The sequence below is a fragment of the Balaenoptera musculus genome, chromosome 20, assembly GCF_009873245.2.
Source record: "Balaenoptera musculus isolate JJ_BM4_2016_0621 chromosome 20, mBalMus1.pri.v3, whole genome shotgun sequence".
In the NCBI taxonomy this organism is placed as follows: Eukaryota; Metazoa; Chordata; class Mammalia; order Artiodactyla; family Balaenopteridae; genus Balaenoptera; species Balaenoptera musculus.
Genome location: NC_045804.1, coordinates 15,923,487 through 15,938,935, shown reverse-complemented (window position 1 = coordinate 15,938,935; position 15,449 = coordinate 15,923,487). Strand labels below are relative to the sequence as shown.

Here is a 15,449-nt window from a genome sequence, read left to right as displayed (position 1 = left end):
ATTGGGTAGTATATACCATTTTACAGTCTCTAGTACACACAGAACATATGAAATCCTGGGAATCTTTAAAAATTCTTATCTTGGATATTTAGACGCTATCTGTAGATCACCAGTAAAATTATTTTGGTTAAAATAATGTCTGAAAATATGTGCATTTGTTTTTTAATACCTCTCCTACTAGTTATGATACAGTTTTGCTATTGAAGTTGCCTTTAATCGTTTCCTAGGGCTACTGTCACTAAATATCATAAACTGGGTGGTCTAAAACAACATAAATTTATTTTCTCACAGTTGAGGAGGCCAGAAACCTTGAAATCAAGATGTTGGCAGGACCATGCTCCCTCTGAGGCCGCTAGGGAGGCTCCTTCTTTGGTGTTCCGTGGCTTGTGGCAGCATAGCTTCAGTTGCCTCCATCTTCACATGTTGTTCCCCTATGTGTCTCTGTGTCTTCTCTCCTTTTCTTATGAGGATACCAGTCATATTGGATTAAGGGCCCACCCTACTCCAGTATAACCTTATTTTAACTAATTAAATCTTCAATGACCCTGTTTCCAAAGGTCATAATCTGAGGTTAGGACTTTAACATATCTTTTTGGGTGACACAGTTCAGCTGATAATGGTACCTAAAGCTGATGGTCTTCTTATCGTTTACAAATAATGGCTTTTAAATAGAGTTATTTAGATTTGAATGAGATAAATTTATCAGGTCATCAATACTTTTGTAAAAGATAGTGGAGGTGCTTCCCTGGTGGCGCGGTGGTTGGGAATCTGCCTGCTAGTGCAGGGGACACGGGTTCGAGCCCTGGTCTGGGAGGATCCCAAATGCCGTGGAGCAGCTAGGCCTGTGAGCCACAACTGCTGAGCCTGCGCGTCTGGAGCCTGTGCTCCGCAACAAGAGAGGCCGCGATAGTGAGAGGCCCGCGCGCACCGCGATGAAGAGTGGCCCCCGCTTGCTGCAACTGGAGAAAGCCCTCGCACAGAAACGAAGACCCAACACAACCAAAAATAAATAAATCAATAAATTACAAATGTGGCTTACAATTGGGATTCATATAATATTTAAAAAAAAAAAAGAAGATAGTGGAACTGGGACTTCCCTCGTGGCACAGTGGTTAAGAATCCACCTGCCAATGCAGGGGACACAGGTTCTATCCCTGGTCCAGGAAGATCCCACATGCTGCAGAGCAACTAAGCCCATGCGCCATAACTACTGAGCTCGCACTCTAGAGCCCACGCGCCACAACTACTGAAGCCCGTGCGCCGTAGAGCCCACACCTCAACTGCTGAAGCCTGCGTGCCACAAGTACTGAAGCCTGCGTGCCTAGAGCCCGTGCTCCACAACAAGAGAAGCCACCGCAATGAGAAGCCTGCGCACCGCAACAAAGGGTAGCCCCTGCTCCCCGCAACTAGAGAAAGCCTGTGTGCAGCAATGAAGACCCAATGCAGCCATAAATAAATAAATTAATTAATTAAAAAAAAATGTGTGGGGCTTCCCTGGTGGTGCAGTGGTTGAGAGTCTGCCTGCCAATGCAGGGGACATGGGTTCAAGCCCTGGTCTGGGAAGATCCCACATGCTGTGGAGCAGTTGGGCCCGTGAGCCACAACTACTGAGCCTGCGCGTCTGGAGCTTGTGCTCCGCAACAAGAGAGGCCACGACAGTGAGAGGCCCACGCACCACGATGAAGAGGGGCCCCTGCTTGCCGCAACTGGAGAAAGCCCTCGCACAGAAACGAAGACCCAACACAGCCAAAAATAAATAAATAAATAAATTAATTAATTTTAAAAATGTGTGGATTTTCCCTGAAAACATTAGGAAATTAGTTTTATTTTATATTTAATAAGGGTAATTGCTAAAATCTCAATCTTCCAAAGCAGTTAGTCTTCAGAGACAAAATGTTGTGGCACTCCACTAGTACGCTGTGGTTTATAGTTAAACTATATATTGTATGGTTATCTTCAGAGAGTTCAGAGTGTCTTGAACTCAGTGAGGCCTCTGAAAGGGTAGAAATGAGCTTAAAGATATTTTACCAATTTTTTTAATTGGGAAACTCATATTCAGAGAAGATAAATGTTTTCCTCAAGGACATTCATTACGTGAGAAGGAAGATTGTGATTTTACCTAAGGATTCTGTGTCTTAATCCAGAATTCTTTCAAGCCATGAATTATTCATATACATATATTTTGGAGGGAAAGGCATATCTCTAATAGTTAAAAGATTTTCTTACAGAAGCAGACGACACTTGAATTAAAATTTCTGCTCTGCTGTTAAATTGACATCTAATCAATAACCCAGCTCATCTTGAAGCCAAGAGAATCGTAATATCAAGTGAATGGATATTTATTTGCAGTACTCTGTCTGATCAGGTTAACCTTGCTTATGGTGTTGCCATTTTAGATGTGCAGGGTAAATTGTACTATGGGCATCTGCTCTGGGGTATATAGTCTTGTTTTTCTGGTTGCCGTTCTTCCAAGAAAGATATACTGAATCTGGAAAAGGTCTAAAGACCGACAGCTATAGTGTTCAGGGAAGAGGGTCGAGTAGAGTTCATTTTAGAATATAGGTTTAAAAAATTAGATTGTATCATTTTGCGAAAGTGAAGTTGGATTGAGAAAAGGAGATGGATAAAAGCATGGTAGAAAGAGAAGGTGAAGGAAGCTAGCATTTGACTGTCAGGTCAACTATGATGGGTGATTTAAAGACTTTAGTCTGTTAAGTCTTGGTATACTTTTATATGCCAAGTCTATAAACCTTAGTGTCTTTCAGGTAGCAGGATACGTGAGAGAAAGTGGAGTACTTATATTGGTATTTTTATTGACTCCTAGTTTGTAAACTAGTTATTATTAAAAAATTAGACATCTTATTAGGAAATACTCTAACGGAAATGGTGTTAAATATCTTAAGAGTCTTTATATATGTTTTTTATTAATTCATTTTGCATACTATTTCCTAAGGAGTTTTTACTAGTTGAAAGGCTTCATTTTGCTTTCTCTAAGTGTACATCCTTGTTCTTAAAAAACTTAGTTTAGGTTTCACTGTATTAGTGACTGGGAATGACTTGGCTGTGGTAATGCCTCACTTAGACTGAATAAATGATAGGTCTAGAAGGAAAATCTTTTTTACTTTGTTTAGCATCCTTCAAATTTGGTATCTTTCTAGATAGAATTTGAGGAAACTATAATCCAATAAAAAAAATAAAAAGGCACTTGGAACCTTTTGTACTTTCTTTCTTATGTAAATACAGTTCTCTACTTTAATGGGTTCATTACCAGGAGTTGTTTTCTTTTTTTTTAAACTTTGGGTTTGTTTGTTTGTTTGTTTATGGCTGTGTTGGGTCTTCGTTTCTGTGCGAGGGCTTTCTCTAGTTGTGGCAAGTGGGGGCCTCTCATTATCGCGGCCCAGGAGTTGTTTTCTTAACTGTTAAAAAGCAATCAGAAAATTTTTCCTTTTGAGTTAGAAAGTAAGGTCACAATAGAAATTTGATATTGTTTCTTCCTGCCCACTTTCCTACTCTGAGAATTACCATAATTAGTGTCTTAAAAGTACAGATTCATTCCGAAAAATAGTTCTATCACCAAATATTTGGCTTTTCCAACCTGAAGTTAAAGTCAAATCTCTACTTAAAGGGGTTTATTTTTTCTGGAGTCTATCGAATATGCAGGTAACAAATATATTTATGTTTATTCCACAGCCATGTTCAAAAAATTTTGACCTTCTTCCTCTGTGCAACATCTTTTGTATCTCTAGGCAACAGGAAAGGATAAATTCACAGAGGGAAGAGATAGAAAGACAACGAAAAATGTTAGCAAAGCGGAAACCTCCTGCCATGGGACAGGCCCCTCCAGCAACCAATGAGCAGAAACAGCGGAAAAGCAAAACCAACGGAGCTGAGAATGAAACGTATGTTCTTTATTAATGTGAACTGAGATACCATATTCTCCCCTGAGATACAAACCTCCTATTGAGTGGCACTGGAAAAAGTGATAGATTGTGGAGATTTCTAGAGCTTAAATTTTCTTTTTAGTTACATTAATGGATTTGCTCAACTCATATAAAAGCCATCTAAAATTAACTCATTTTCTTAGTCATGATCTTATATAAGGAGTTTCAAATGAGAGGGAGAAAAAAATGTCATTTAACTTGATGTCATGATCTTTGGCCACTCTTATAACAAATGTGAAGTCATTAGGTATTCAAATGATATAATTGCTTACATGTGGTTCCAGGTTATGGTATGTTGGCTTCATCTTATGGGGATTACCTGACTCTATTTCAGACTGAAGAATGCACAACTGAAGAATGCTATTTAGTAGTCTAAAGAACACTAGTTAACACTCACAAATTTAGGTGTAACCTAAGAAAAAATAGGTATTATTTTAGGAAAAGGACATTTTCCCAGTAAACCAAATCTTGACATTCCCAGTACTTTTACCTGTTCTGGCAACCTAAGGAAAACACCAGTATCTTCAATTGCAGTGTAGCCATCTATTTCACTGCCAGTCAACAATTATTCCATAGCTATCATGAATATGAGGAGTAGAATATTCAGAGTACAAATGCCTTCCTTTTTCACTCCAGCCCCATGTCAGATTTTCCTAATTGATTTTTGAATTCTTGACCACTAAGAGAATCTTCCTCTAGGACAGGAGTTGGCAAGCTTTTTCTCTAATGGGCCAGATAATAAACACTAGGCTTTGCGCACTAGAGGGTCTCTGTTGCAGCTACTCAACTCTACTGTTACAGCTTGAAAGCAGCCATAGACAGTACATAAGTGAATGGATGTGGCTGTGTTCCAGTAAAACTTTATTTCTAGAAATAGACTGTGAGATGAATGGCCCACAGGTTGTAGTTTGCCAACTAGGCAGGACTGCTAAACAGTTAGAATTGGTACGGGAAATAAAACCTATATATTACTTATCTGTTTAAAATATTTCTTATGCATACCCTAAAGACATTTAAACCATCACCTCTGTCTTCAAGAGGCTTTCCAATTAAAAAGGAAAAAAAGATCTACAAATAATGATGTAGAAAATCTCTACAGAATTGATGGTAACCATGAAGTCATTTTCTGAATTGGATATTTGAATGTTTGAAATTTAAAATATGTTTTTTCATAGAAACAGTCGTTGGTATTGTAATCAGTATTTCCATAGTGGCTACGTTGGTTTTTCAAGGGAAAAAGAAATTTTGTAAAGCTGTCATTGTGGGATTTAAAGATAGCTACAAATAAGAGATAATGATATTATGTAATTTATTGACTAATATGTCTTTTGCCATTAATGTTTTCATATTAGTTCACAAAAACATATTAACCCATAATCCACCTCAAGTAAAATAATACTTATATTACACCATTGTTAAAAGTTCATGACATCCCAGAAATGTATCTTTCTTCATTCCAGTGAGAAAGATGGCTTAACACCAGTCCTCACCCCATACATACCTGATGTGTTGGGGAGCCTTTTCCTTGACATTCATTTAGTAAGTCTGTGTTAAATGCTTATTATATATTCAGCCCTGTTCTGGACACGCGGGTACAGAGCTGAAGGATACAGCCCAGTCTTAGGAGCTCACAGTTTATTTAGGGGAAATGAGCAGATGAATAAACTAATAATTACTTTAAGTGTTGTGATAAAGGTATACACAGTGAATAAGTTTGGAAAACATCTTCACTTCACAAATATTTTAAAACTAGATTCTAAGTAAAAAATATTTCCTTTCAAAAAGTCCAAGTAGGAGCCCAGATTTGAAGAATTCTTCAGGCAAATGTTGTACACTTTAATCTGATTATTGTCTTCTTTCATGACTCTATATTTATTGTGTAGGGACTCTCCTTCCAGTGTTACTTGAAAATTATTTCATGCTAGTGCATAAAACCATTGACTTAGGAGTAATAAAGTAGGCATAGGTTGTTTTTTTGCCATAGAATAATAATTAGAATTCAGTCTAGGCCAGTAGTGTGTCAGTAAGCAGTTGCCATCTGGAGTCCTGTGTAAAATCCAAGCTGGAAGGCCTTTGGTCTAGTCTTTAATAATTAGAGTATCTGTGACTTGGCTCATTCCTTTGGCCAGAAGCCGAAAACGGTCCTCTGGAGTCTTGGAGTGGGTTACATTGTCCTTTCCTGGTATTGAACCTATTTCAGGCAGAGAGAATTCTAAGCTCTGATTTTCCATTCCTCCCTTTTTTACTGGTGTGATATGGAGTAATAGATGTAAGTTTTTCTGCAGCTGTGCAATGATAGGTGTAACAGCCCTAATGGGTGTATTTTTTTTTGCTCTTTTTATCTTCTTTTAGTCAGACCTCAGAGACACTATTTTGTAGCCCTTCCTGGTTGATAGGATAGCTGTTTCTTCTTTCTCCTGCTATTTAGAATATATCTAAACAGTGACACCTAAAACTTTGAAGTATATGTGTGTGCTTCTAGAATGTGAAGAGGGTGAAGATGGAGGAGTAAGATATCACTTCTTACATGCTCATTCTTGAGATATGAGGATGCGATCAGGGTAGGTGGAACATGAAATGAGTGATTACCCATCAAGTAAGCCCTTTGAGAACTGTGTTAAATAGCATTTTACAAATTATAGATTCCTTTCATATTCTCATTTTAATAGCCACAACAGCTTTTTTAGATAGGTATCATTACTTGCTGCATTTTTAGGAAATGGAGGTTAAAGTTTCTTGCCCAAGTTCACATGGCCCGAGTTGTGCTTTGAACCCTAGTCCTCAGACTCCAGATCCTGGACTCTGTCCTCTAGGTTCTTCTCCTTGTATCAAAGTCCAAGAGTTATCAAAAATAATCAAATACGTTGGCTTATTAACATGCCCTTTATAAAAACTTTTAGACATAATTTGGCTACCTCTCTTAATGGATTTTCATCTGAGTATGGTATGGGACAAAACTCATTTCATAAGTAATGTGAAAATTTAGCTCATTTATTTTTCTCATTTTTTAAATAAATTAGACTTCTGGCTTTGAAGTCCTTCCTTCACATCACATCTGATAAATCACAGAAGTTTTCTCTTGTCAAAGGGCTGCAAGATAATCTATCTTTTGGTCATTTTAACTAAGAGACTTAACATACGGTATAGCATGCGTTGGCATTTCTCTTTAAATAGGCACACTATGATTTCAAACAATTTCCTGAAATTTTTATCATTATTTTCCAGGTTAACATTAGCAGAATACCATGAACAAGAAGAAATCTTCAAACTCAGATTAGGTCATCTTAAAAAGGTAAGTGTAATGAGAAAATCTGTCTGGAGAAATGCAATTTTTAGTTTACATTTGGTGTTGAAGCTCTTTGGTCATTTGGGCAAATTAATAGCTTTACATACCTGTGGAAATCTTCAGTAGTTGCTCTGTCACACCTGTATTCTAATGGTGGAATTCATATCTTTCAACTTGCAAGTCAACTCCAGCCACCCGGTGAGAGTGCCTTTTCCATCAATGATGTACCAGTACTTAGTTCTGTATGCCTCATTCGGCTCCACAAGTGATTATGTTTTTAGTAAAAATTAAATATAAAATAAGAGCAGATGGTTCTAAAATTGATATTTAAATTATTTTGATGTTTTTTTTTAATTTTTTTATTTATTATTTATTTATTGTTTTTATTTTTGGCTGTGTTGGGTCTTCGTTTCTGTGCGAGGGCTTTCTCCAGTTGCGGCGAGTGGGGGCCACTCTTCATCGCGGTGCGCGCGGGCCTCTCACTATCGCGGCCTCTCTTGTTGCGGAGCAGAGGCTCCAGACGCTCAGGCTCAGTAGTTGTGGCTCACGGGCCCAGTTGCTCCGCGGCATGTGGGATCTTCCCAGACCAGGGCTCGAACCCGTGTTCCCTGCATTGGCAGGCAGATTCTCAACCACTGCGCCACCAGGGAAGCCCCTATTTTGATGTTTTAAATCACATAGCAGCTCTTATCTCTTGTAAACTGGCTAAGAAGAGAAGGTCTTGCACCAACCATATTGAAACACAAAGGCAGCTACATAGAATTTGTTATTGACAGTGTTCATGGAGGTATCTTAGATGTAGGTCACTCATCTCTTAAATTCAGCAGCCTGTACTTTTTTGGTGGCTTTTTTGGTGGATGCTGCTTATTCTGAAGATGACCAATAAGTGTCTAATAAATTGCTATTGGTGTATGTTTGTTGTCTCCTCCTCCCCTTTCTCAGATCCTGTTAAATCAGTGGAACTTAAGGCACCAAGTATAATCCCTCCTTACAGAACAGAACCAGATAGAGAACGTGATTTTTGTTTTTTAAAAAAGATTGCATGCCTATATGTATACACACAAAATATTTCTGGAAACTTACACAAGAAACTCAACAGTGATTATATCTGGGGAGTGGGCATGGAGGTGGACAGAAGACTTTCACTTTTCCTGCTGTACTTCTGTGATTTGAATTTTATTTACTGTTTTGCTGTGGGCTCGTTTTTATGATTAAAATTCTAGTTCTTAAAAATATCTTTTTCAATGCAAAACATCTTAGCTTTTCATAAGAGAAATGTCTGCTTTTGTTTTTGAAATGAGATTCTGAAACGGTAAAGTTTCCTGTGTTCCGAGCTGTTTCTTTCTTTTTCACTTTAGGAGGAAGCAGAGATCCAGGCAGAGCTGGAAAGGCTAGAAAGGGTTAGAAATCTACATATCAGGGAACTAAAAAGGATACATAATGAAGATAATTCACAGTAAGCAACTTGGGAGTATGTTGGGTTGGAGATTGCTGAGCACTTTCTGACATGAATGGTCTAGAATGATATTTTTGCTTAATGTAAATTTGGTAAACCATTCCACTGTGTATTTAGCTCTGTTGTAGGTGTAATACAGTTTCATGAATAAAATTTTGATTTGCGTTAGTTTAAATATGTATAAATATATTAGGTTTATATATTAAGTATGCATCTATACATATATTATAGCATTTTTACACAAGTAGAGGTCACTAAAACAATACACTGTGTATTCAGATTTACCCTCAGAGCCTTACTAAAGGGAAGCATGGGATGACAGTGTGGTGTTGTGGAAAGATTACTGGGTTGAGATGACACTCGGTTTCTGAATGACCTTTATGGGCCATTTAAGTGTTGAGATTTTTAAGAAAGACTCTCTTTAAGTTCAGCACATTAATTATAGATAAATGCCCATCTTTGTAAGTCATTTAAGGAACTGAAACTGAAAAGTAGATTACAAGTGGGAAATGGCTTCTAACCATAATCCTTTCTTTTCCCACATTTTTCTGACTCTGAAACATGGGGGTTTTGGCATGGCTGCAGCTTGTGTATTTTTGTTTGACCAGAGTGAGGCATGGACTTTGCTTTCTGTAAAGTGGCAAGCAACAGCAGCTACCATTACTGCACACTCTCTGTGTCAGGCAGAGTGCTAAGTGTCCCTGTGTTCTATCACTTAATTGTCACAATAGCCTAGTGAGGTAGGTCATCTTCAATACATAGATCTGGAAACTGGCTTAGACAAATTAAGTTAATTTGTCCAGGGAGTAGTGTGACCAAACAAAGAGTTGAAATGTGGATCTGACTCCACAGCTAACTCCCATGCAGTAATATCACCTCTCTCCACAGGCATGCCACTGTCTCAAAATCAAAATAAAGTAATTTCAGGAATATTAGTGGGGCTGATGAGGAACAGGTAGAAATACTCTAAAAGTTACTTTTGCCAGAATCGCTCATTTCTTTGTCTTATTGTTAGAAGTGGAATTCTATATGGGGAAAACAGTTATATCATGAAGACTTAAAGAGAGAAAATGAATGCACATAGAACCTGTGACTCACTTTATAATGAAATCTGTTTTTAAGGCCGTGTAAACTATCTTGGAATTTTATTGTATGTAGTTGTGGAATGGTGGGAACGAGTGGTTCTTGAGTGGTTTGGAGGACCCGAGTAGCACAGTTTGAAAATCCCTGATCTAGTGTATCTCCTTCCCCGCCGCCCCCCCCCCCACCTTTACAGCAGGGCAGAAAGGGAGGGAAGTCAACAAAGGTCACTAGTCTAATTGTGGCTGTGCTGAGACTGGCACCTGTGTCTCCTGACTCCACAGCTAATGCTGTTCATTGTAATTATGCTGTCTCTTTGAACTATAGAACTTACTTTAGGCTCAGAATTAGCTACATTGTGATGATTGCCAAACTGTTGGCAGCATCTGTAATCATGTGTATAACATGTTAGATATTCTGGAAATTTTGCAAACATGGAAAATTGTGTAGTCCTTGACCTCAGGATGTTGTTATATATCCGCTGTTTCCACAGATTTAAAGATCATCCAACGCTAAATGACAGATATTTGTTGTTGCATCTTTTGGGTAGAGGAGGTTTCAGTGAAGTTTACAAGGTAAGTATGAGGAACTGCGTACAGGGACTGAAGGTTAAATTATTGGTTATTACAAACTTAGAGATCATTTAGAATAGTGATATAACTCTGGGTTGATATCTATTGGTTGAAATTCCAAAACTTTTAAGAACCTGTATCTTTGGGAGAACTACTTCCAGTAAACTTGTTGACTAAAGCAGGATTCAATATTTTACCCTGTTTTCAAGTTTGAAAAGTAAATAATTACAGATTTAAAAAAAAAAAACAGGAAGGGAAAACAACACTCATTTCTGGATAATGGAATCTTTCTGCCTCATCTGTATTTGTTAGAGATGAGTGTTACTTTTATTCTTATAAGTTTTTGTTTTATTTTTACAAAATGGATGTGTTAAAAAGTTAATTCTTTGAAAACCTGTTTTTTGCTTTTAAAATGTTCTCATCTTCTAAGTCAGGGTGTTTAGTAGCACTGGTGTTCTGAAGGATTGTCCTGGCTTAGAGTACTTCAGTTGGGCCAGCAAAGAACAGGCTACTAATACTAAGCCTCCAGCTGATTTTCCCTAAATGAGGAATTCAGCCTGTTTTAAATATAGTTGTAGATATATAACATGTTCACCAGCCACAGCCTCCTTAAATTTCTCTAGATGTTTCTGGCACCTGGCTTTTAAATGCTGAATTGGTTTATTAAGTGTTCTTTACTGCATGTCCCTGGTAATTCTCTCTTTTCTAAGGTGTAGCCTTCACTGTTAATGATTTATATTATGCCCATATGAATTTTTATATAGGAAATCTTTTGAGTAAAATAATTAGTTTTTATTTCAGATAAAAACTAGTTCTACTGTTTTCTCTTTTTTTTAATGTTAATTTTTTCTTGTGATGATGTATACACAAAATTTGCCATTTTAACCATTTTTAAGTGTACGATTCAGTGGCATTAAGTACATTCACAATGTTGTGAAACATCATCACTTTCCATTTCCAGAACTATAATAATATTTCTAGTGTACTGCTGGGTTTGATTTTCTGATATTTTGCTCATATTTTTAATCTGTGATCATAAGTGGGACTGGCTTATAGTTGTCTTTTATGTGCAATCAGCATTGTCTAGCTTTGATGTCATAGTTATCCTAGAATGAGTTGTGAAATTTCTCTTTTCCCATGTTCTGGAATGCTTTGCATTACATGTTGGCTACTTGAAAGTTTGTTAGAGCTAAGTCATAAAATCACCTGGGTAGGTGTCATTTTAGAGGAAAACTATTTGACAACCTTTTCAATTCCTTCTACAAATATCGAGCTATTCAGATTTTTTCCCCCTCCTTAAGTTGGTTTTGGTAATTCATTTTTTCTGAAAAATCATCCTATTTCATCTTGATTTAAAAATATCATGCATACCTTAGTTATTTCTCTTCTCTAGTGAAATGTTTATTTTTGTATCTCTTGACTGATAGGCCAGAGATTAGTCAATGTTTCTTTTTTCCTCTGGAGATTAACTTTTTATTTTTGTTGATTGGATCTACTATTTGATTTGTTGTCTATTTCATTAACTTCTGTTTTCAAACCTTCCTTCTTTCTTTCTGCTTTCTTTGTTTTCATTCTTGAGTCATATACTTAGTTTATTTTTTATTTTTGGTAACTTTTTTGATTGTGATAAAAAACACATAGCATAAAATTTACCAATTTAACTTTTTTTAAGTGTACAGTTCAGTAGCGTTAGGTATATTCATGTTGTTGTGAAACAGATCTCCAGAACTTTTTCATCTTGCAGAACTGAAGTTCTACCCACTAATCAACAGCTCTCCTTTTCCTTCTCTCCCCAGCCGCCGGTAACCACAATTCTGCTTTCTGTTTTTATTAATTTGATTACTTTTAGTTAACTCATATGAGTGGAATCACACAGTGTCTGTCTTTTTGTGACTGGTTTATTTCACTTAGCATAATGTTCTCAAAGTTCATCCATGTTGAAGCATGTGACAAGATTTTCTTCTTTTTAAGGCTGAATAACCCTCAAGTGTATGTATATACTTCATTTTCTTTATCCATTCATCTGTCAGTGGACATTTGGGTTGCTTCCTCCTCTGGTCTGTTGTGAATAGTGCTGCTTTGAACATGCATGTGCAAATATCTCTTTGAGACCCTGCTTTCAGTTCTTTTGGCTATATTCCCAGAAGTGGGACTATTCCTTTTTTAAAATCATCAAAAAATTGGTTCTTGGGGCTTCCCAGTTACTTGTTAGTGATTTCTTCATATTTTTTCCTAATGTATTCTTCAAACATTTTAACACTTCTGAAATCTAAATCCTTCTTACAACGATGTGTTCATTAATGTAGTTATTCTTTTGCTGTTCTCCACTCTGCAAAAGCCCTTCTTAGATTAGTGGTGGATCACAGTGTCTTGGATTCAGAAATAGGGTTTGGTAATTGGAGAAAATGACACTTGTAGTTCATTTGTGCTCTTACAGATTAGGTGGTATTTAATCTGGCTTTTAATAGCTTGAAATGATTCTCTCTTATAGCCATGATGGATACATGCATACAGGTGGACTTCATTCAGACTCTGTAAGAAAAATAGAGTTCAAAAGTTTCCATTTGTGTGAAATAAGATATTCTGTTTGAATTGAATGGTTTTTATATTTAAAAAATACTGGTTTATGTAATATAATTAGTAAATTTTTACTGATTGCCAAAAAAATAATAAAATTAAAATGGGCTACTTGGGAAAAAAAAATACTGGTTTAAATTTGGTATAAATTAGAAGTTTCTTTTATAATCAGGCCTCTCTTGTATCCTGTGCTTTCTTAGAGGTAGCTTACATCTTAAAAGATCTGTAGAACGGTAATCACCACTATTCATGGACTGTATATCCTGTGCCTGTTGCCTTCATCTGTTCAAACATTTGTGGAAACTGGCAGATAGGTGGTAATAGTGTTAAAACTGGAGTAGTAAGTTTTTAATCTGAACTTTAAAACCTAGGAAGAACTATTCATTCTAAAAGAGTTCCTCGGTAAATTCTTTTGTATTGGAGAAATCTACTGTAAAATGCTACTTACTTTTTCAAATTGTGATTTACACCAGGCATCTTCAAAAATCTGTTACCTTTTTTCACCCCATAATATAGCACTACCTAGCTGATGTGGAACTTGCCAGCAGTGGTGGTCTTTGGGGAAAGCATGTCCCTTTCTTTGGACAGTGCTGGAGAAGCAATTTGGTGTGACTAACTTCAGACATTGTTGCGATCCAAAATTGCTTTTTATTTATTCAGTATGTAGGGGTGGGATTAAGCAAATTTAGCAAAGAGGTGTATCCTGGGGGATTCTTTCTCAAGGAGGCAGATAGTCTATGTCCCTAGCATTTCAAAAGTGGCAGGACCTCTGAACCTAAAACTGCTCTAAAAATAAAGCCTATTAAAAAATCTTAAAAAAAAAAAAAAAAAAAAGTGGCAGGACTTACTGTTGAAGAATGTCAGGTCCCATTGTCAGCTGAGGGAAGAGAGCCAGCGTAGGGAAGAAAGGTCCCAAATAGGGTAGATGATGTCCAGAAAGAGAATTGTTTAGAAGTGACTGTTAAGGCATGGGCTGTCTTTCTGTTTGTGGTGTACGCTTGGTTTTATTTTCTAAACCCCTTGGTGCCAGCGCGTCTGGAGACTTCTAAATTATCTGATCACAGGTTTCAAGAAAGATGATTGCAACTCTGAAACAAGTGTGTGTTGTGTTGTCCACTGCTGTTGTTATTTAATAATGCATTTTGGACTTTGAGTATGTTGGTCTGTTAAACAGAAGCTTCAAGTCAGTTGCCTGTAATTCTTATTAGCATTATCCAGAATATAATTTATTCCTTTTCTTTATAGGCATTTGATCTAACAGAACAAAGATATGTAGCTGTGAAAATTCACCAGTTAAATAAAAACTGGAGAGATGAGAAAAAGGAGAATTACCACAAGTAAGTGATATTAGAGTGTCTCATTTTTCAAAATTTAGTAATAATAGCTGTAGTTTGAGCACTGTGTTAAGAGCTTTACATGCATTGCTGTTGTTGTTTCATTTAATCCTCCTAACTGTCCTAGGAGAGTGAATAAATTTTCCATCTTACTGCTAAGGAAACTGATACTTAAAGAATTTGAGTAACAGTTAAGAAATGGCTGAGCTGGTATTTAAATCTAGACTTCCCTTAATCCAAAGCCAGTGGGTTTAACCATCCCCTTCCATTGCGCATCTAAAATTAGCTATAATAAACAAGTAAAGCCTCAGAAATTATTGTTGCTTGTCTGTAGAAACCAGATGTGAGAGTGTTCTTCAGTGGTCTAGGGACCCTGGGGAGCTTCGGGTGGGGTTTGTCTGCTGCTTCAGTCACCTCGTCGTAAAGGAGACAATGCGGGGCACCTGGTGTGCCTTGGTGGTACTTGTTTGACTTGTTCAGTCCCTCAGTGCTGAGCTCACCTTCCCCGTCATAGTTTGCCCGTCTCAAAGTTCTTGGTCTTCAGCGTCCAGCTTGCTGTGCTTTCCCCTCTTCAGAATGCCACTCATGGTGGCCCTCATCTGTGCTTGGGGTACAGGGTGAGAGGGTGACTCTTTAGAATGAATAGTTATTACATGAGCGGGTGTGAATGTCTTTGTTCCACTGATGTCAGGCCTTGCCTGTCTCTCCCCTGAGCTTCGGAACATTGGAGTTCATAGCTCACTTGCTTTGGAGGCCATGCAGACTTAATTTGCTGTTAGGATCCCCACTGGGTTTAATATTGTTTCCTTGTTGTAGGTACAAGTACTACATTAGACATGTCCTACCCCTGAAAGGAGGAAACAGCCCCTTTTAATATAAGGCAGTCTACCTCCTTTCTATAAAAACAGTTTGTTTTTTTTCCTATAAATAGTACTTTGGAGGGAAAAAAGCAGTGGACTTTAGCCAACTTTTAGTTAGCTTCTAAGTCTCAATGGAAAAATAAAACATTTCTACATCATCAACCCATTCTTCAGGCATGGAGCAAGGCAACTCCTGCTCTATACCTACTGTTCATCAGGGACCCGGGAACTCTTGCTGTTCCATGTAGATTGGCAGTGGTGCTCAGCACTGGGGGAGAGAAGGTTCCTGTGGCATTAAGAGAAATAGGGCTTAGCAGAGGTAGGAAAAAGGATGATGTGTGCT

The 15,449-nt window shown here is 37.4% G+C and overlaps 1 protein-coding gene across 4 annotated transcripts in view; it reads left to right on the top strand.

Moving 5' to 3' along the window:
• Window positions 1-15,449, top strand: part of TLK2 (tousled like kinase 2) — a 105,243-nt gene that overhangs the window by 71,661 nt on the left and 18,133 nt on the right. For all 4 annotated transcript variants that reach the window (XM_036837137.1, XM_036837139.1, XM_036837138.1 and 1 more), the window contains 5 exons: window positions 3,747-3,899; window positions 7,167-7,233; window positions 8,586-8,683; window positions 10,257-10,338; window positions 14,158-14,249. In XM_036837137.1, the coding sequence (XP_036693032.1) occupies window positions 3,747-3,899; window positions 7,167-7,233; window positions 8,586-8,683; window positions 10,257-10,338; window positions 14,158-14,249 (492 nt within the window). The remainder of the gene's footprint in view (window positions 1-3,746; window positions 3,900-7,166; window positions 7,234-8,585; window positions 8,684-10,256; window positions 10,339-14,157; window positions 14,250-15,449) is intronic.